Source organism: Apostichopus japonicus, chromosome 9 (genome assembly GCF_037975245.1).
Source record: "Apostichopus japonicus isolate 1M-3 chromosome 9, ASM3797524v1, whole genome shotgun sequence".
NCBI classification, from domain to species: Eukaryota; Metazoa; Echinodermata; class Holothuroidea; order Aspidochirotida; family Stichopodidae; genus Apostichopus; species Apostichopus japonicus.
In genome coordinates this window covers 29,520,468-29,543,962 of record NC_092569.1, presented here as the reverse complement: position 1 = coordinate 29,543,962, position 23,495 = coordinate 29,520,468, and the positions used below count along the sequence as shown (strand labels likewise).

General features: G+C 35.2%; 1 protein-coding gene across 1 annotated transcript; it reads left to right on the top strand.

The window, feature by feature from the left end:
- Positions 1–5,385: 5,385 nt before the first annotated feature.
- Positions 5,386–19,526, top strand: LOC139972937 (uncharacterized). The gene is made up of 9 exons (XM_071979255.1): positions 5,386–5,483; positions 11,649–11,679; positions 12,280–12,452; positions 12,815–13,079; positions 13,956–14,167; positions 14,363–14,572; positions 15,159–15,368; positions 18,839–19,147; positions 19,260–19,526. Exons 1-9 carry the CDS (start codon positions 5,418–5,420, stop codon positions 19,524–19,526), a joined length of 1,743 nt encoding a protein of 580 aa, XP_071835356.1. The 5' UTR covers positions 5,386–5,417.
- Positions 19,527–23,495: the final 3,969 nt, after the last annotated feature.

The window sequence follows — 23,495 nt, the reverse complement described above, 5'->3', positions numbered from 1 at the left end:
AGGAATTTGTCATGAATCTGTTTCGAAAGCCATCCATAACTTGATCTATATGTACGTTATACAGATATCCAACCTTGGGGAACCAAAAGGAAATTGTCATGAATCTGTTTCGAAAGAAAAGAAGTTATTAGTTACATTCCGTCTGATGTAAGTGGACCTAATCTGTAAGTACTTCCTGCTCCAAACTCGCACTTACACCCCCCCCCCCGCCCCCCGCCATCCACATCATGTAAACGATTACCTTCCAACCCACTGATTTTATAACCTATAGTTATCATCAATACAAATCAGGTTTCATCCCGAGTGAGCAAATAGAACCCTATTTATTGAAGTGCGCGTGCGCGCTACAGTATTGGCCTTACTGGCCAGGTGAACGATACCTACATAACTGGACAACTTAAAGTTACATATAGTCTCTTTATATTTGCAATTTCAGAGGCTAGCTTCAAAGCCAACTTATTATGAGTCTGTCACGACGTTCACAAACGCCCTCTTTTTGTAGGTACCTACATGACTATTCTCTCTGATGTGTTGTCCGCCCAAAAATATAACACGATGAACGACTGAAAATGTCTTCCAAATACTGCAAGCACTACACGCGCACTACAATAGTACGTATTTGCAGGCAAATGCAGTTTTAGTTCAAGATAGGATTTGCACACATTTAAGCAATATATATTTGGGACTGCAATAAAATAAATACAGACGATAGTATAATACTGATACAGCCGAAAACTCCCACACAGTAAGATATTAATGAAATTTAATGAATAGTAAATACTTTCACTATAATTCTTGTGTGGTTGAGGCGAATTTTACTTTTGTGATTATCGAAACATACCATGGGCCGATTCACGGGGGGGGGGGGTCCACTTGGTCCGGACCTACCCATTTTCGGAAGTGAAAATAATTCTATACCGGAAGGAAACTAGCTCGATGTATGCAGAGATACGGCGGTCCAGGATTCTCTTCGTATTCATCAGAAGTTACAAGCTGACAAAGTGCAATGACCGGAAACTTTCCACAACAATTTCGACAAGTTTTGGATAAATTCATCCCTCACTCCAGAAACACCTTATTCTGCCCTAAGCTGTCAGCGATTATCTTACCGTAGAAAACCAATTGGCTGGCCATGGGATTGTTTTGGTAAACGTTATTAAGGTTACACCTATCCAACGCGCAACGTCAGTCAGTCATATTATAATAGCCTACCAATGATTTCGAGTTGAAGAAGAAAGAAGCCATCATTCGGTAATAACCTGTCATTCATTCCTTCTAACACCTAAGAGCGGGCTGAGGAGAGCGTACAGTTCGCTAGTTACGTTAAGCATGAAATCTCAAAATAATGGTATGTTCACTTGATGTAACTCCGCTTAGATAATGTCACAAACATATCACCCCTCCCCACCCGGAAAAATATCTTGCCTCCCCCCTTCAATACTAAGTCCGGCTACGAGCCTGAATAAATCTCCTCTTTTTTTTAAAAATCTAGATCCGCCCTGCATACTCCGAGTGAAGTTCTAATTTGACGCATAGGCCTATAAAATCTTTCATTATTAGAGAGCTATCACCATTGTAGGGATCTGAAGGGACCTGAAGGGACACTTTGGTCTGTCATTATGCACCCACAAATTGTACAACATTATCTGAGGTAGCCTACAATATCCTAATTTCCCCTTCATATATATTATATTCGAATACGCCCAGCATGGGCAGCTAAATACAATGTTTCTGTTACATTGAATCAACCAATGAACTGTCTGTCAACTAGTTAGCAACCAGGGTTCAAAGCCATGTTTCAAATATCGCTACCAATTGTCTGGAGAAAACCATCATGTTGCATAGGATATTCCATAGGATATCATTGTAGGCTGCTCAGTTACAAGAAAGAAGCCTTGCACGGCGAGGTGTTGGTGTAGAGGATGGTTTTGGCAGGGCAAATTAGAACAAAAGTGACCCTGGATATAAACAATTATAAAATAAATGAAAGAACTGTTTGAAAATCTGAATAAAACATGAAATAAATGAAATAAAGTGTTTGAAAATAAGGCTGTCATTTTGCCCCTCATACCTCGGACTTGACCGTACGTAATAGGCTAACACTTCTGTACACATACTTCACAGCACTTGGGTCAAAATTTCAAAGCTGCCAATACGGCATGATACGCAATTTCCAGTTAAATGATCATTTCTGATGTGTATTTGACAGAAAATAGTGTGTAATTTTGTGATCTTATAATTCTTTTCTTGTTGATGTCATGAGCGACGCCCAATCATAATTCTAACAGTTATAACAACTAAACTCACTCCTGTGGCAAAGTAGACCGAGCAACTTTAAGACGGACATTTTACATTTCTTTTTTGGGCCACAGAGATATATATTTCACGAGTGATGAGAACAGTTACAATGTGTTGATGAACATGTACTTTTTGTTTCTCTGAGTCTGACCCTGATTCTGAAGCCCAACCTAATGTACGGGCAACCTACATTCCTTTTCTGTGATAGTTCTTAGCTTTGAAAAGGCAGGACATTGAGATAGTTGTTTTGGTTCTGAAATCAAATTAAAGCTGCATCTTTAGAATCGTTATATGTTGGTAGAGTACCCTCAGTTGTAGTTTGCATATTTATCATGTTACTAATACTTGATACAGTCAGTTATTAATTAGCATTGCTGCCCTCTATTTATACGAATTGCGTGTTTGTTTCCATGTGGTGTTAGCGGTTGTTAACTTTAATTAGGTATGTGAATACAATGCAACTGCACGAGACAGACAACAACACGTTTAAGGTGGTGCGTGCCAATTAATTGCTCCATTGACTTACAAACTTAATTGGCCGCTTTCCAGGGTCGCTAGAGCATAGATAAATGTTTCTAACTGACGTGTCCTACCCACCATATGATAGCTGATGGCTTGGACTATTACTGAAAATTTATTAAAACTTATAAGGTAGGAATGCTAAACATGCGGGACCCCATGAAAGAGAGGAGAGAAAATGAATTTAGAAGCCACAAATATTTAACTGCAATGCTTAAAATGTGCAACAAACGCTCGTTTGGACTGCAAAACCACTCAATTCAATAACATCCATGCTCCAAAACGATGTTTTAACCCAAACATTTATTGTTACAAACAATCTGACTTTTTTTTGCTGTTTGTAACCTTGCGAAGTTGATACCCATTTAAAGATGACGTTAAATTTATTGGTACATTCTGCAATAATAATCTAAATATGAGAATACTTTGCATCTTAAGGTGAGAAAACACTTAAGGCTCCTTTATTCAGTTATTAACCTATCATTTGCATTTGAAAGACACTAATCTAAATGGATTTGTTAACATTTATACTGTTGCCTGCAATCACAGTATCAGCTAGTGTGTGAATTCTTCAGTTCACTCGATTGTTGTTGAATAGGATCATTTTGTGAAGTAATATTTATCTTCTTCTGTTTCACTGTATTCCTGTACCCATAACACCCTCTTTCCAATGCCCCCTCCTTTTCTACTGACAATTGCTTGCTTAGCCTTGTCATTAATTAGCATCATCAGTATAATTTATCGTGATATCATACAAATCACTTGGTTTCACTCCTATTTGGGAAGGGGTTTGGAGGGAGGGGGGGGGGGGGCTAGTTTGCAAAGTTTCTGAAACACTTCCAATTGCATTGAATAACATGTTCACAGTGGCTAGTATTTGTACAAACCTCTGCCGAGTAAACAGTAAGTTCGTTCGTAAAATAATCCAATTAACTTAAATCAAATAAAAAATAAAATGTGTTCCTTAGTTCACTACTATTTGCATTGCTTTTCTTTCCGGAAATAGCAAACTAAGATAAAATGTATTATTAATATTGTTAATTACATATTACAAAATCAGTGACACAAAAAAATGAATGATAAAATGGTTGAAATATAGTATCTGGTTATATATATTATCTGGTTATCTTACCACTTAAATCTCAAATATTAAAAAAAAAATACAGTATTAAGCTAGGAATTATGTACAAATCAAGGTGGACGTTAAGTATTAGCAAACAGTACTAGGATGAGAATAATGAGAATTATGGGATCATTATAAGTATATAAATAATACAAAATAACACTTATATAATTAAGAAATAAATTTAACTCGTTTCTTAATCTGTATTTTAGTCAATTTGTAACAAATAAACATATTAAGTGCAACATTTGAAATCTTTGTCTTGAATGTGATCAATAACAAATGGGCGCTCCCGCTGCAAACAAAATTAAGAGGGGGCGCTTTCATATTGGTCCTATCTAGTTCAAGAAAACTTGACAAACTATTACTATGAGTTTTAGTACCATGGAATCACCAGAAGTTACATAGCTGTACAAAAGTCATAACAAGCTCCTTAGACTCAATATCTTACATACATATGACGAAAGCTTTCTTCATAATTTACAGTCAGTATAGATGTAAATCTTGCCTTCAAATAGATGACATGTTTATTCAATTAGATGTGAGGACACTCGATTCCGCAAACAGGATGTGACGTAGGCATCATAAACAAGGAAGTATTGTTCATATAGCTTACCGCTTCAAATCATCGACCTTTTCCAAAATGTGTCAATTAGATATTTCTCTATATATATTGATAGTGTATAATAGATCATACAGTATATTTCACGTTATATAAGATGTATTGTACTAGTCCATGCATGTAATGTATTGCTGATTAGTAGAATCACTTCCTGTCTTTTTTATTCTTCTTTAATTTTGCCTTCCAACGTAAAAGTGTAGTAACTTAGCTAAATTAATCACTCATAAAGGGTTCTTAAAAATATCGATAAAAGCAGCTTAACCAGAACAAGCAAATCATCATTCCTTCTCTTTTCATCGGCTTGGTAGCATTGACGTCATTATTTCGACATACAACTACAAAAGACTTTAATATGAACCACACTAGATGTAACATAAAATATAAGCATTCACCGTAATTGATATTCGTTTCAAAAACAAAATACATTTTACTATTATTGAATTACAATATCTTTGCTGTCCTTGGAACTAGATGCACGATAGTCAATAAGTATACACTAGGTGTTATGCTGTAATTATCGGATCAAGGACAATTGAACATCATACAACCTAAGCTTACTGTACTATATACTGAATGTTCAAGATATAAATAGCTCTGAATAATATTATGTTGGATTGCGCATGTCGAATAGTTATCTTTACATACAAGCCTACGGATACTACAGATGTGCAGTACATTTGTATAAGCTGTTCACCAAATTATACTTCAAATAAAATAATGGCATTTATGGACATCCATACTACTGCGGTCATTTTAATAGGGAGTTGATCACCCCTATAGAGAGACTCTGTGCCATTTGTCATCTTGTACTTCATCGAATATATTTTCGCGTAACATCTATACAAACCCGAAATAATGGAGAAGTTTTTCAAATTTTGTTTGACTGTTTTGACGATTTGGAACTCGTTTGGAGCAGAAATGGTAAGTCTTTCCATTATTAAATATATTTTGTATTTTAAAATTGAATATCTTCTGATTGTTTCTAAAGTACATACATTGCGTTAATGTGTTGTTGGGCTAGCCCTGTTAATATTAAATGATGTGACAATCTGAAGTGTAAGCATCTTCCAAAAAATAGGAAAACTTCGATACAAATACTTGTTGATATTCAATAAGAAGGCCTTCAATTAAATACACTCACATTTTTTAACTGCGCGATAGGACAACAACGTTTCGACTTTTAACAAAACGTCTTTAATTTAACCACACATATTGCGATAATAAAAAAAAGGCTGAAATAGTTTTAACTGGTTTTCCTATGCCTTAATACTGTATTATCTAAACTTTGCTTACGTGTAAAATACTTAGAAGAAAAGCTAATTCAAACATCTCAATCGGTTTTCGTTACACACCACTTTTTAAAAGTCAATCGCGTTTCGTGATATGCTAGGGAAAAAGCAGTTTCTTTTCAAATTGTGAGTATATATTTTTCCACATATCCTTTAAAGAACCTCCAATAGCTAACCCTACCTTTCACAGATACATACCAATACGTTACAACACTCCTTCATTTCATATTATGAATTACTGAGTTTAAATTCACATGCATATTATTCTAGCTCATAAATTCATGATCCATTATTTTTTTTTGGGGGGGGGGGGAAACTTAATACTTAACTATAGTATTTTGCTACTTCTAGATTCATATGTTAAAATTTGTCTCCCTTTTAAAAATCCAATAATCATATTCTCTATCGATACAGAGCGATACTCGGTACTCTCTGTACGGTGAAAACATTTCCAATGTTATTTAATGCCTTGCTTCTCTTTTATTATTTGACATAAATTCCATACGCTTAACTTGATTCCCATCTGTATAAAGTCAACTTCCTTTGTCATCTCTCTTATTTTGATATGATTTCCAAAACGGAGACTTTATTACTTGTCGTTGTTCAAATTATTCTTATGAATACATTAAAGCAACATTGGCGTTGGCTAATCTAAAAGCAAAACTATGTATTAGTTTAACCACAAAGATGCTTAATAAACTTCCATTTCAAATAGTCAAACAGTTGGGTAACTACTGTGAATACAATTTTGAACAATAAGATACATCATTTTAAAAAAGGTATTTATAACTTTAAAAGTGTGGCAAGACAGATTCAGGTTTAATCATATTTGTATCAATGCTCAGTTTTAAGTGTGATAATATTGCTGTAAACTATCATCCAAACCCAACATTTGCAGCGTTACAATTTCTTAAGAGCACCTAAATGTTACTTCCTTCACATGCTTACATCATATCACGTTAATAATATCGTTATTTAAGTATCATTATGTGACAAATAGTCTACAACAAAAAGTAAAGATGTTTCGAAATGTATTTTTAAAACATAAACATTTAGATTCATATTTGTGTTCATGTACATGTTCAAGGAAACAAGGTTGAATAACATTGAAACTTACTGGTATACACGTCAATGTAATTTAAAACTAATTTATGAAAATAAAAAAAGTGACATTTTGGAAATTAAATGCTGAAAAAAAAAAATAGTTACACGGATTAATACCAATTAAAATTACAAGTGCTATTTTTTGAGTGCTATGGCTCTCATTAGGTGCTACGTTATGGCTTTACATTGCTCCACGCAAAATGATATGGTACGCGATCATGAAAAATGTCTACGCCGATTTTAGTGGCTAGCTTCCAATTTTTCTCTTTCCGTGTTTCTCTTTTTCCTTTAGTCCTTCAGGCTTTATATTGTTAAAAATTCTCAAGAAATATTATCCTAATACTCAGCTTTCTTATATTGATAAATACACCAATGTTAACCGCACTTTTTAAAAGATGATTGACATAAGAGCAGAAAAATGTAAGACATGTTCATTTATTTGATTTGAAATGACAAAGTTTTAAAAAAACATCTCTATCGCATGCCTTTTAAATTTCAAAAACGTTGAAGTCTAGTAAGCGGTAGCGATTTGGTGATGGTAGTGACAACTAATAGTATTGTAAGAGCATTGTTTTCTTATAGTATTGTTTTTACACGATCTTTAATCAAATAAACTAGAATTAAAAAAAAAGGCGCTTTTTAATGTCATAGGCGTTACTTCTTCACAGTGCAATGTGAATTTTAAAGGTGGATAATAGTTATATGTATAAAGCCATAGTCAAAATAAAAATCTTTTTCTTTAGTCTTTGTGCCATCAATCCCGATTGAGGTCTAGACATAGTAAAACTACAACTTCACCCTATCATAAGAAAACCACTAAAGGCCATATTACTAGGGTAATAATTCAGTGAACATGCCGAGAACATTTTAACACTTTAAAATTAACCTGATTCTTATTCTGGCTGCTTGTTTTTAAATAATTGCTCTCTTCAATTTTAAATGCAAAGTTATGTTGATCAGGAATTCTTTAAAACATGTTTTCTTGTTCTGGCTTTAGTTTTGTTATTGTTTTGTTTTTGTTTTTTTACTTCCAATAAGGATTAATCTATAACAGTTAAAACAACGTAGAGAATAAGTAATACAACATAATTGGAGCGAGAGCTTTCTCAACAAAATGTAAATTGCGTTTGATTTTTATTGACATTTATGTTGTTCAATCATAGTCAAAATAAAATTTGTAGTAGAATGTATCTTTATTCGTTGTGACACCAATCCAGAAAAAAGTAAGAAAAGAAAACTGTTTAAAAACAATGTAATGTTTTATCAAATAAATCAATTTCACGGAAGATTTGAATGTTTTCTTCCATTAAATCCCTTTTGTTGCATTATAGTGTCAGGAATAAGCCATATTCTGGACAAAGCAAAACTACAATTTCACCCTATCATAAGAAAATTACTAAAAGGCCATATTCCTAGCGGAATAACTCAGTGTAGATGCAGAGAACATTTCTAACACTTTAAAACTAACATGATTGTTTTTTTCTGGTTTCTTGTACTTAAATAATTATACTCTATTATTTTAATTGCAAAGTTATGTTGATCAGGAATTCTTTAAAACATGGTTTCTTGTTCTGTCTTTAGTTTTTTTTTTAAGTTCAAGTTAGGATAAATCTGTAAACTGTAAATTAAATTTCATTTTTATAGAAAAAAATACTTTTTTGACATAATCCAATTCCCCAACATTTTAATGACTTTTTTTAAGTGATATTTTTGTTATATATATATATATTAACTACAACTGTGCAAAATAGTTATTTGGCTATTTGGTGGCAATGTATAATCTGGAAATAAACTGCTACGATAAAGACATATATTAATGTCCTCTATTTAAACCTCTCATTTCACAAAATGCCGTAGTTTACTCCATTTTCACATAAAATGCTCCATGAAGTCGTGCCAATCATGAAAACTTCCTTGTGACTGACTAACTAGGTAATGTCTAATAATCTCAATTTGAAGATATTCTCATGTATGTCGTCGTTCATAGTTAATGACCAGATTTACTACTGAAAATGTACTCTATCTCTATAACATGTAAACGATGGGAGTAGTCACCGATCCCCATCACATTCTCCCTTTTCGCTGTCCTCCATCACTCCCTCCTTCCCACACGTATCACACCTTCCCTTTATGTGGCTGGTCGGTGTAGTAAAGAACTTAATTTTTCGTTTAACAGTAGCATGTAAGTTGTAATGTAGTTCAGTATACAAAAGTGAACTCTCCCAAATACTTAAAATAGACATTGATGATAGACTTGTAAAATTAAACATCAAATATATCACACTGTATTTAAATGTCTCTTTTCTAACATGTTGCAAAAACTGGAAAGTATTGTCGTAACACCTATAACTACTCCATGTATGGTAATAAGTTGAAAGATATCAATTGAAAATTAATCCCTCCAAATGATATGTTCTGGCAATAGTTCGCAAGAGGCTGCATTTTATACAGGGAAAATACGGCATGTGGTATTTAGCATTCTGTGATTATAAATACAATGTTGTGTACAGATACAACAGTAACGTCTCAAACAGTGTAAGTCGTTGCTTCCTGCATAACATATTCGACGATAAAAACATATCTCCCGGGACCCACCCCCTCCCCTTTACGCTTCAATCTCTTTGTAGAGATTGTATTATATTGTGTGCTTTACTCTTTGGGCAACAGCAAAGTATAAAATGTACTACTAAATAGCTCAAATCAATCCACGTAATAATTTCGATTATGTAGATTTGATAATTTATAACTTTAGGTAAATATGATACCATAGTCTTGTATCTAAGAGCCATGTTCTTCTAGAAGGATACTAAATTGTGCCAAAAAGTAACCCTTGGCCTGTTCGACGTGTTAAAACTATTGACAAGATGACCCATGTGAAGCATTGTTTTCAAGAATTTTCACAAATTTGATGGAGAAGAAAACATCAGAGAACTGTTTCACTTTCACGAATGATTTACAGCTTGTTTTTTCTGGTTATTCAGAGAATTGTCTAAATTCACTTCATGTACTGGAAATGCTATACATTATGTTTTTGTCTTGACAGATAACATCGTCATTTCATAAAATTTGAATTGTAATATGCTCGGCTGTTCTAACCTGTCTATATTAGTATTATTCGGAATTAGCATACAAGAAAAATGAATTTGTTTAAGCTGCTTCCGACCCTTCTCTTCTGTTACGAGAGCAATGTCACACTATGTAATGTTATCATCATGTTATAGATGATACAATTTTAATGTTAAATCTTTATTCTTCTTTCTATACCAGGTGGATTTGTTGAGTTAGCTTTTGATATTGTTGTCTTAAATATCTAGTTAGTTTGTGAAAGTGTCACCATTTGAAGAATTACAAATTTCTAACGTTGTAACAAACTAGGCCTATGTCTGCTAAGAAGGAGCATAAGGCATAAGGGATTGACATCGTTATTTTGCCTGTGACTTTTACCTTACGAACAAAAATATGGATAAAACTGCTCAAAATATTTCCAATCAAAACTAGTGTTGCGCCGATAATAGTTTGTGATATCGGCGGCATATCGGTATCGGTAAAATTAAGGCCCAATGTCGATAACGGCAACCGATATTGAACTTCTTTTTCCATAACAAAGCCACTTCTTGTTTTTGCAATGTTTTATTAATTTGTTCTCAACTATTTTAGCCTCAGTTTCAATTTCGATTCGTAGCCAGCGGCCAATATGCCGACCAGCTTGTCAAACAAGCAGTTCTGGTTAATATTTACTGATATAAACGAACCAGTCAGGCCACTTAACGCTACGTATAGCCTACAAAGCAGTCTTTGTCGGGCTTTAAATTAAATTTCACTGTTTTGCCCTTGCAAATATTCTTGGCAAGAGTCCAAGAAACATTTTGCACAAGCAAAGTTGTAAATATGGCATATTCAAATAGTTTCTGAAAAATGCACCGGGGTAAAACACAATTTAAGAAGTAACTTATGGAACTATATGTATATGACTTGTAGTAGCCTATCACACTAACTTGCAAAGTGCTTCTGAGCACTCAGCTGAGAATAAAAGTTATATCACGTGGAAACCCCAGACTCAATCATCATATGTCTATGCACTTAACTTACAAGTAAAATGACACCTTTTAAATCTCAGTCTTCCACGTGCACGGTAAGTATCAAGAAACAGTAATTGTATTCCACAAAGAAGAGCTTGTTTCCATACCCGTTACGATGGACTGTCAAACACAAATGCGTTAAAACTCAAGTCTGAAATGTTCTTATGTCAAAATATAACATGAACAAAGAACATCTGTCTGCATTAAGCAACAAAGCAGTTTATTCAAGCAGCCGGCTATTGCCTTTGTTCTCTTGCGTTAGCTTGCATATCATGTACGAGTTAGAGTGGCTGTAAAAAGCGGAAAATGCAAATCTAATGCTTCCTTTAAGAAAGTTGTACTCTGTGAGTGATCATTGACCTATAAATCAGATATGGAATATAAAAAAAAAAAAAAATCATATAAAGTGGCGATCAGGAGAATTTACCAAAGTTTAAATCGACTTTACTTGTTTTAATGTAACATTTTCTTGGACAAGTTCCCGAAATGCTCTTCCTTTCCCTCGAACTGGTTCATTATACATTAACATTAGATTTAATCTGATCCTGCTTAGTGTTGACTGCAATATTCTGTATGTCTTGTAATGTATTCAGAAAATGTCTATTATTACACAGGTAATCGTCAGTGCCGAGGGAAGATCTTCAGGTAGGTGTAATTGTAATGTTATATGATTTACGTTATAATAAGAAGCAACCTCTGTAAGTTATATCACCTATGTATTATAAACATTAACACATCAGTTGGACACATTGAAAGGCTGGGAATGTTCAAGGTTATTTAATGGTCGCTCTAGACTTTTTGTTTTTCAATCGTGTCACCATTTCCTAACATATATTATAACATTGATTTCCTCTGAGTCGTATATTTTGATCAAGTCCTACGTGCTACATCTATTTTTTTAGGTAAGTTAAATAGAATTTGACTTTCTCTCATGAGTCTTTTGATCAAACTTGGATACGATCGATAACTACGGAAACTTGATGAAATATAAAATCAATTAACATGGTCTCTAAATTTCTATTGCAGACTAAGAACCAATGCTTCAAAACAGTTACATATATGAATTAAATAACGATTACTGTATTTAATTTAGTCGCTATATCTTCCTCTGATCTTTTATCTTACTCTCATAGTAACTAATCCATTTCTATAACAATTGACGTATAATCAAAGGCCATATTTTAATTAATTGAACTGATTTTTCAATTGCAATAATATATTTACTTTGTTTTCCTTTCCATAAAGGTATATCATACTTTGTTTTTCAACAACCAGCGTATCCGAGGGATTGCAAAGAAGTATCGAATACCTGTTCCTCTACCCACAATACATCTGGAGTGTACCTTATTAAACCAGATGGCTATCCGGAACCGTTTGAGGCTTACTGTGATAATGATCTTGATAGTGGTGGATGGACGGTATGGGTGTTTACTTGATTTCTCCTTTTCAACTTTAACTAGTTTTGTACAAAAGGAATTCAATTTTGCATAGACGAATATATAGCGATTTCATACAAAATCGTTATTTCATAATTTTGATATTTTTATCGAAACGAAATTTGAATCAATTATTTTATATATTTTGAAATTAAGTACACTGTGGTTCATCTTCTAAGAAAACTGTAAACCTCTAGCCCACACTACGAAGCAAAATTGGAAATTATAAGTTCTTTTTTTCTCTGTTATAACTGTTAGCAACTAATCGCATTGCAGGAAGGAAAGAATAATAAATATTTAATAACGTCCTAGTCAAAGCTTGACTTCTTTGATATTCGTTGTAGGTATTACAGCGACGAAGATCGGATTCTGTAAATTTTAATAGAAATTGGAAAGACTTCAGAAATGGCTTTGGCTTTCTAGGAAGTGAGTTTTGGATCGGAAATGAGAAAATTGCCGTCTTAACAAATCAAAAGCGGTACCAACTGCGAATGGACTTTGAGAACGTTGCTGGAGATACTTACTTTGTAACATACGACGAGTTTCGAATCTCAGATGAATGGGGGAAATATTATATCTCTAGTTTAGGTACATTCGTAAAATCAGATGGTAAGTGTCTTTTACATTCTTAGTAAATATAAAGCCAAAATTTAAAAAAAATCGTGATCGTACATTAAATGACAAATGAAAACGTGTTTAAAGTGAAAAGTTTATTTTGAGAACGAATAGATCTTTTGGAACTAAATTTTTTCAAGTATGTCAAGTATGTTTTCTTAGTTTAAAAAAAAAACTGGTACATTACATATACAACGAGACATAAAGTATACCAGCGAGACAACGGCGCTACAATATATAGAAGCAATTACAACATGATATAAATACGAGTTTGAGTACCGGCACTTAGCACGAGTTAAAATGCTTAATCTTGCATTAGTATTTATACTTGATTCCAAAATGCATCCGTTAGCTGAAGTGTGATAACACCCTCACTGTAAGACTGCTTCTTACTTAACTCTTATCTTGGCTCTGAACAAGAAACAGTATTTAACGTTTGGAAAACAGAACGTTTACACTAAAACAGTTACGTCTCCCAGTTTGATCAGAACAACCAACTCTGAAGAAATTCAATTTGGTTATTAAATATCATTGTTGTCAGAAAGCAGTTTACTGAACATGAAGGGAAACTGTGAAACAGAAATAAGCTATGACTAACTGGTATCAGACCAGTTGTGCAACAAATAATGGGGTGAAATCTCGTGATGTTAAATAAATATTATCATTAATAAGACTACGGAACGACCACTACATGATTTAAAATATTCTAGATTAACTCGAACTGCTTCTGAAGGTGTTTTCTTTTCTGTGACGTTCTGATAGCCACGTATTGAAGGAATGGCAAAACTATTCTTTGTCTGATGTCATATTCTTCGTGTCTGTATCAGGATGCTATTACTTACATTTTCTTTTTTCTTTCCTGTTCTCTAGAATTAAATCCTGAATGGTGTCCAACCAATGAGATATTTAGCAATGAGACATGTGAGAGGACTTGTGAAGACCCCGAAACTTGCATCTTGGCTACCTCTCGCACAGAAACAGGGCAATGTGTTTGCGTCGGCGATCATCTGAGACTGCAAAAACAATGCATCCCTCGGAACCATTGCAACTGCTTCGTTGCTGACAAAGGAAGTGTATTAACGGTCAGTACGGTTCCCTCAATTTAAATGATTTGCTTTTAATATAATTGCATTACATTTACATATAACCGAGTAGTATGCGCATCGCGGTTGGGCAGAATATTGGCCACCCACCGTTGAAATCCCGTACATGTTACTGTGACAACCGCAAATTCATAATTTATTTATTAGTTTTTTTCGCTGAATATCTCAAATTAGGAGGGTCAGTTTTACGCTAATCCAGGATGTACCCGAAAATCAACTTGTAGAAACAACCGACTTAGAGACGAGAGTTACCAGTGTAGTGAACACGCGACCTGTGATACGAGGACCGGTGTCCGTAAATGTTACTGCAATCCAAACTACCATGGAGACGGAGTGACGTGCACCCACAACTGTTTTGTTGCTGACAAAGGAAGTGTAATAAGGGTCAGTGAGGTTCTTTCAGGTCTCTTTTAATTATTCGCTTTTAATTCTTTTACATATAATTAGAAGGAAACCTTTCACTATATAAGGTTGTTGAGTATCGAGTTACATTTACAAATAACCAAGTAGCGTTCGCATCGCGTTTGAACAAGGTCCATGAATCCCACATTCGACGCCAGTCCTTACAAAACTGTCCTCGAGGGATGCACTTCATTTATTTGGGAAGCATAAGACCCCTCCCACGGGTGTGCAACCACTTTTAAAATCTTAGAAAAAAATCATAGACACTTCTTGCAACATTCTTGCGGTTAAAACTAATTGTAGGCCTAATGATCGAAAAATATCGAAATAATTCGTTGAATGCAACATTTGAAGGCTATTTTGTATTAATGACGAATCCCTATGCCGTTTAGTTTATTGTCCGAATCAAGACCTTATGAAACTTTCTTAAAGTTTGATACCTTTACCTAGATCAACCGAAAGGGAATTTTGCATTGGTCACCTATCGTTGAAATCCCATACATTTCACTTTGACACCCAGTAATTCACAATTCATATATTCGTTTTTTCATGGAATATCGTTAATTAGGAGGGCGAGTTTTACGCTAATTCAGGATGTACACAAAAATCAACTTGTAGGAACGACCGTCTTATAGATGAGAGTTACCAGTGTAGTGATCATGCAACCTGTGATACGAGGACCGGTGTCCGTAAATGTTACTGCAATCCAAACTACTATGGAGACGGAGTGACGTGCACCCACAACTGTTTCGTTGCTGACAAAGGAAGTGTATTAAGGGTCAGTACAGTTCTGTCATTGCATGTTTATATAGTTCTCTTATATTTAATTGTTCATATCATAAGAAGGATATCGTTTACTACTTGGACTTGCCGATTATCGCATTATATTAAGAGAATTGCGCTCGTATCGCGTTGGGCAGGGGACATGGACCGCCATTCGGTCGCCAGTCCAGACAAAACTGTCAGTCGAGGGATGCACTTTATTTAGTCGGGAAGCATAAGACCACTCCCATGGGTGTGCAACCCCTTTTTAAACCTTACACGCAAATTAATAGATATTTCTTACCAGTCGTACGGTAAAAAGTAATTGTAGGCCTAAAGATAATAAATATCCAAATAATTCGTTGAATGCAACATTTGACGGCTATTTTTATAAATTACGAATCCCTATCCAACCTTGTTTAGAACCCGATTCAAGACAGCAATTTTCTAAAAGTTTTATACCTTTAGCTAGATCAATCGAGGGGAATTTTGCATTGGTCATGCACCGATGAATTACCGTAAATTCACCTAGATACCTGCAAATTTATAATTTATATATTATTATTTCGCTGAATATCTTAAAGTTAGGAGGGCCAGTTTTACGCTAATTCAGGATGTACACGAAAATCAACCTGTAGAAACAACCGTCTAATAGATGAGAGTTACCAGTGTAGTGAACACGCAACCTGTGATACGAGGAGCGGTGTCCGTAAATGTTACTGCGATCAAAACTACAATGGGAACGGAGTGACGTGCACCCACAGATGCTTCGTTGCTGACAAAGGAAGTATATTAACGGTCAGTACGGTTATGTAATTGCATTTTGAATACTTTTCTGAAACTTCATTATCCATATACTTGAAAGGAAACCTTTTAATATTCAAACTTGTTGATTATTGCATTACATATATATTTAAATGAATAGCGCTCGTATCGCAGTTGGGCATGGGCCATTAACCGCCCTTCGGTCGCCAGTTTAACCAAAACTGTCAGTCGATGGATGTATTGCACTTAGCTGGGAAGCATAAAACCACTCCTATACGGGTGTACATTCCCTTATCAACGATACATAATTTCATGGATACTACTTATCACAGTCTTTCAGTTAGAAACAATTATCGGGCTCATGTATAGTCGCAATAAATCCTTAAATGCAATATTTGGCAGCTACCTTTATTGGGAAGAGCTGGGCTGCATACTTCGGAGTTGGTATCAAGACCTTATAAAGCTTCCATAAAGGTTATTCCTTTGCCAGTCTAAGAATTTTGCATTGGTCACCCAACCGGTGAAGCCCAATACATTTCATTGTGACAACTGCAAATTCATAATTCATTTATTAGTATTATCACTAAATATCTATCTTAGGAGGGCCAATATTACGCTAATTCAGGATGTACACGGAAATCAACTTGTAGAAACAACCGTCTTATAGATGTGAGTTACCGGTGTAGTGAACACGCAACCTGTGATACGAGGAACGGTGTCCGTAAATGTTACTGCGATCAAAACTACAATGGGGACGGAGCGACGTGCACCCACAGCTGCTTCGTTGCTAACAAAGGAAGTGCATTAAGGGTCAGTACGGTTCTGTAATGGCAGTTTTACTACTTTTCTCATACTTCAGTGTCCATATAATCACAGGGAATCCTTTTAATATTTAAACATGTTGATGAGCTCATTACATTTAGAGATAAGTAATCGCGCTCGCATTGCGGTAGGGTAGGTGCCGTCGATCTCACTTCGGTCATCAATCCAGACAAAACTGTCAGTCGAGGGAGGCATTAAATTTAATCGGAAAGCATAAGACCACGCCCATAAGGGTGTGCTACCTCTTTATAAACATTTCATCAAAAAGTCATAGATAGTTCTTACTACAGTCTTGCAGTAAGAAATCATTGCAGGAATAATGTATCAAAAATATCTAAATAAGTTGTTGAATGTCTCATTTGACGGTTATTTAAATTAATGGCGAATCCCTATCCCCCTACTTTGGAGTCGGTATCAAGACCTCGTAAAACTTGTTTAAAGTTAAATACCTTTATTTAGATCAATGGAGGGAAATTTTACATTGGTCATGCACCGTTAAAAATCCCTTACATTCCACTTTGACACCTGCAAATCCATCACTAATTTATTAGTGTTTCCACTGAATATCTTTCATTAGGAGGGCCAGTTCCACGCTAATTCAGGATGTACCATAAAATCAACTTGTAGGAACAACCGTCTTATAGATGAGAGTTACCAGTGTAGTGAACACGCAACCTGTGATACGAGGAACGGTGTCCGTAAATGTTACTGCAATCAAAACTACCATGGGGACGGAGTGACGTGCACCCACAACTGCTTCGTTGCTGACAAGGGAAGTGTATTAAGGGTCAGTACGGTTCTGTAATGGCATTTTAAATACTTTTCTCTTACTTCATTGTCCATATACTTGAAAGGAATCCTTTTACTATTTCAACTTGTTGATTGTCGCATTACATTTAGAGATAAATGAACAGCGCTGGCATCGCGGTTGGGCAGGGGCCATTGACCTCCCTTCGGTCGCCAGTCCAGACAAAACTGTCAGTCGATGGATGTATTATACTTAGCTGGGGAAGCATAATACCACTCCTATACTGGTGTACTTTCCCTATCAACGATACATATATTTCATGGTTACTTCTTACCACAGTCTTGCAGTAAGAAATTATTATCGGGTTCATGTATAGTCGCAATAAATCCTTTAATGCATCCTTTGTCAGCCACCATCTGATGGCGAATAACTAGGCTCCCTACTTAGGTGTTGGTATCAAGACCTCATAAAACTTTCATCAAGGTTCATACCCATACCTATATCACTCAAGGGGAATTTTGAATTGGTCACCTTACGTTGAAATCCCGTACATTGTGACAACAGTAAAGTAATTTTTTCCCCACTTGAATATCTTAAATTAGGAAGGCAATTATTACATCAATACAAGATGTTCTCGAAAATCAACTTGTAGGAATTTCTGTCATAATCATAATCCATTCATTATCCGTTTATTAGTATTTTCACTGCATATCTTAACTTAGGACGGCCAGTTTCACGCTTATTCGGGATGTACACGAAAATCAACTTGTAGGAACAACCGTCTTATAGATGGGAGCTACCAGTGTAGTGATCACGCAATCTGTGATACAAGGACCGGTGTCCGTAAATGTTACTGCAATCCAAACTACCATGGGGACGCCAGTTTTCATGGATACTACTTATCACAGTCTTTCAGTTAGAAACAGTTATCGGGCTCATGTATAGTCGCAATAAATCCTTAAATGCAATATTTCACAGCTACCTTTTCATGGCGAATAATTAGGCCTCCTCTTTATTCATACTTTAATCATATTTTTTCTGATTAAGAATGGTAAATTTGTCTGATAGTATGGTGAGTCCCAATGGTGAATTCAGAATAACTTAATTACTTTTTCAAGTCGTTATTTTTAAATATTTCCAATTAAATTTAGAACGGCGAGTCTTTCGTCAATTCAGGCTGTACAAGAAGATCACACTGTAGCAATAACCAACTCATAGAAGAAGAGAGTTACCACTGTAGTGATGACGCGACTTGTGATGTCAGAGAAGGTGTCCGTAAATGTTACTGTAATGATGGCTACGAAGGAGACGGAGTGACGTGCACATTGATCCCAAAAGATTGCTACGATCTTTATGTTTCCGGTACACTCAGTGATGGAGTTTACACCATTTACCCTGATGGTTGGCCACGCGGGATTCAGGTTTTCTGTGAGATGGAAAGTAACGGAGGAGGATGGACGGTGAGTTGTGCACGAATATTTAAACCAATTCATTTGTTCTTCGAGATTGTGGAAGACAAATTACACTTCTCACTTACTCCTGTCGCAAATAAATTTCTCTTTATATTCATAGGTCATTCAGCGACGATCAAGCGCCACTGTTGATTTCTATCGTACCTGGGCTGAGTATAAAAACGGATTTGAAAATCCTATCGGTGATCATTGGCTCGGTAATGATTACATACACGCAATTACCAACCAAAAAACATGTAGTCTCCGGATAGACCTGACCGATTCAAGAGGGTCGTCGTATTACGCCCTCTATACCTACTTTAGCATAAGGGACGAGGCGGACAAATATCGACTATCAATTAGCTCATATAGTGGAAATGCAGGTTAGAATCTCTGTATTTTATCAGTATGATTATTTGCCATTTACTAGTTACATGCATTCTAAAAAATAACTATGGCGTTCCCTACGTTCATCATTGTTTTACAGTTAAAGCATATCTGCATGTTTTAACACCTGATCTAACATATCTTTTTTTTTACAAACAATTCATTAAAATATTGGAAGGGATATCCACGTAAATATTTAGTAATTATGAAATAAATAATACAAAAACTCACGAAACATGGTAATTAAACATAATAGGTATATATATATATATATATATATATATATATATATATATATGAATGTGTAGCTAGCAAGTGGTATGGCAGATATATAGTTACTCAATAAAGAATTAAACACACCAGAAAAAAATCCCCTTCACGACCGGTTTCTTCCTTTTGGGAATCCAATTCCCAGGCAAATGTCGGAATCTTCGTGTCACGAATCGAAATCCGTTCCACTCGACCAAAGTGCTTCTACTGGTGTATCAAAGCGTATAAATTGGCTTTTAATAACTGTCATTAAAGGCGTATTACCCAAGTGTTAGGTACGCTTTAATACACCAGTAGAATCACTGTGGCCTTGTGGTACGGACTTCGAATCGTGACACGAAGATCCGAGGTCCGATTCCTTACTTCGCCTGGTGAGTCCCAAACGGACGAAAACGCTCGTGAAGTGGAATATATATATATATATATATATATATATATATATATATATATATATATATGTGTTATTTTAACCATATTAGTAAGCATAATTTCAACAAAACAACATAATCAAAAATTACCGTTTACGTAACAGGGGGGTTATGAACCATATTTTAGCCTACTGTGTGATAGCCAAATGATCAGTAAGAAAACAGCGACGTAGACAGAAATAAGTTTCATAGCTTGAACAAATATTGTTGGATTGTAGCTTTGAAACATTACAGGTAGATCCATCGCTTTTGTATGAATAAATTGTTTTAAGTTTACACCCCGAATGTGTATTATCATTTTTACGTTTGTTTATTAAAGGAAAAGTATATCACTTTTAAGACATTGGAAAATAATTTTGTAAGAAAGTTGACTATTTCTGGCACTAATCGCTGAATGATAAAAGTACTATTAATTAATGAGCAGATGAAAATAATAAGCAAAAAAGCAAACAAACAAAATGCCGTTTCTATTTCTGAATAAAATTTTGGGAAATTTAGAACAATATAGTGATTGCTAATGAGTGTCAAATACAATCATAGTAATTACAACTTCTGCTAGTTATCGGTAATATTCGTCAGAAGTGTTTGCAAGGTACAAACTTGAGAAATTTACCAAATACACGAAGAAAAACCTGTCATTGAAAGCCTTACGGAGATTTGGCCACGAAAATTTACGGTGATTTTTGTCTCTGTGAAATTGCATATAATATACTAAAGTGGTATCACCACAGGTTACTAGAAAAGTGCTAATATTAACAATAAGTTATATTAAATACGGCAAGATACAGTGCACGTAACATTTTAAGCTTTCTTTCTCGAATCCATAGGTTTTGATACTATGCCGGTTAGCAACCACAATAAATTCAGCACACGTGACGAGGACAATGATGATTGGAGTTTTTTTGATTGCGCTGAGAAGCATCAAGGAGCCTGGTGGTTTGGTTAGAGTTCTTACTTTAGGTCTAGTTTTCCTTATTGTCGCACTAGGGAAGATTATTGCGATAATTTCCCTTTCAGAAGCGACAGGTGTGCTAGTTGTGCTAATTCTCACCTCAACGGACGCTACGACGGATCCACTCCAGGAACGAACATATTCTGGAGTAGTCTTAGTGGATACGACTGCGGCCTACAATATACAGAGATGAAAATACGACCAGTGCAGACATAAGCAATTCTCATTGGTGGAATGATCTTTAATTACATTGTGTAGACACCAAAATTGAGACATTCCCTCATTGAGGCTTTGCTGCATGTGTCCTAACGTGACATTCTATTTTCGTGGTTATTTGGCTCTCATCTCTGTCTGGAAGCAGCAGAACGTAACGAGGTCAACAGACCAAGAAATTCGTCAACTTTATTATGTCTCATTTATGTGACAACGCCATTTAAGATACCATGTCATTAAAATTTACTAAAATGTTGAGAAATTGCAATAATGTGCAACTAATTTCCAAATAAATTATACAAAATGTACAATCAAATTTCGGTAACGTTTACGTCTTCTTTTACTTTGTCGTTTTTTTTTAAATTATACACATATGGCAAAAAAAATACACATATGGCTATGTTAACATCTATATGTTTATAGTTAAACTCTTTAAAAAAGGTTTTGTTCCAAAAAGTCTTGATTTAAACAGTAAGTTGTTAGAAAAACACTTTTTAAAGTGTATGGCTCCCTCTAACATTCATAGCTCATTTGAGTACCATTACATGATATGGGGTAGGGGAGGGGCACGAATTAGAACCCTTACCCGTGTGTGTCTTTCAACCTCACACAAAAATTTGAGAGTATTTATTTTACGATTACACCGAATTTGGGACCTGTTATTTGAAATTGCAACAGTTTGAACATCTAACTTTGTTGAGGAAGGGGAGTTCTTAGACCCCATAACCCTTGGCTTGGAAGTGGCTTTCAATCACCCCGAGTCCACCTTCTCACCTACATTCACCACAATGACTTTCCATAAAGGTTTATGCTCCTATGTAACTCAGTCGGAGATTAAGTTGAGGTAGTTTGTACAGTGAGTTGGGGTACTTTTACATTCACTGAGGTTAGGGAGGTTGAGAGGAAGAATTAGACCCCTTATCCGTGTCTTTTCAGCCTCTCACAAAAATTCAAGAGTAAATACTATATAACACGATTTTGCGATTAGATGGAATCTAACGCTGTTATTGATACATTTAATTTACCTGGAGAATGTCAACATCTAATTTTGTTGCGAGGAGGAGGATTTGGTAGACCCTATAACTCCCGACTTAGAAGTAGCTCTCAATCCCCCTTGAGCCTCAGGTCCTCCTCTATAACATCTTTCATTCACCGCAATAACCTTCCTATCTAACTCAATCGGAGAAGCGTATAGAACCTCCTACCCGATACCCCGCACCTTTAAATATCTGCCCCAACCCCAACCACTCACCCTCACCCTCACCCCCACACTTCACCATACCACCCACAGTTGCAATCATTTGCCCTTTGACACTCTCTCTAACAATGTACACCAGTAATGTTTTGTACTGTCAACTGTATTAATATGAATTTTAAACATCTCCAGTCTGTAAACTGGAATGTAGAGGTTCTTAAGACTAACATCCTGTCAAATACCGTAAATTTTATATCAAAGACCTCCCAAAGGGTTTCTTACATTTTGTAATAGCAAAGAATACAGTAGCCTCTGCACTGACATCCAACTAAGAGCTGGCTAGCTCAGTTAGCAGAGCACAGGACTGTACTTCAAAGGTTACAGGTTTAAGCACCCTTTTACTTTTTAACATTTGACACTAGGGTAAAACTCGGTTAGGAAAGGTGCTAATTCCCCCCCCCCCCTAGGTCCTTAAAGTAAAACAAGTTTAAACAAATAGCAAAAACTTAATAAATAAAGAACAAAGGAACTATAAAATGGAGGAAAAAGTAGCAGAAAAAAAAACAACAAAACAATCTGTCGTTTGAAATCTCTGAAATTAAACATGATTGATGTATGAAAAATAAAAATTACACAACTTTAACAAAATCAAATATAAAGTGAATGCTTAATAAAAAAGCTTAAGATGCAGCAAAAAGTAAATTAAAGAGATGAACCAAATTAGGAAAAAGTACATGAGACAGCTAAATGAGACACTTTCATTGTTTTACTCTAATCAAATTTATTTATAACTTTCAAGTAAGTTTCTGTTGCACATTTTCTTTCAACCATTTCTTTGAACAGAATGCAAACAGGAATGAATTTAAATTTCCCAGTTGATGTTGTAGAATTTTTTTATTAGAAATTAGAGTC

Coding starts and splice junctions, on each gene's coding strand:
- LOC139972937 (XM_071979255.1), top strand. CDS start 5,418: ATGGAGAAGTTTTTCAAATTTTGTTTGACTGTTTTGACGATTTGGAAC. Junction 11,680..12,279: donor TGCCGAGGGAAGATCTTCAG/GTAGGTGTAATT, acceptor CTTTCCATAAAG/GTATATCATACTTTGTTTTT. Junction 12,453..12,814: donor TTGATAGTGGTGGATGGACG/GTATGGGTGTTT, acceptor TATTCGTTGTAG/GTATTACAGCGACGAAGATC.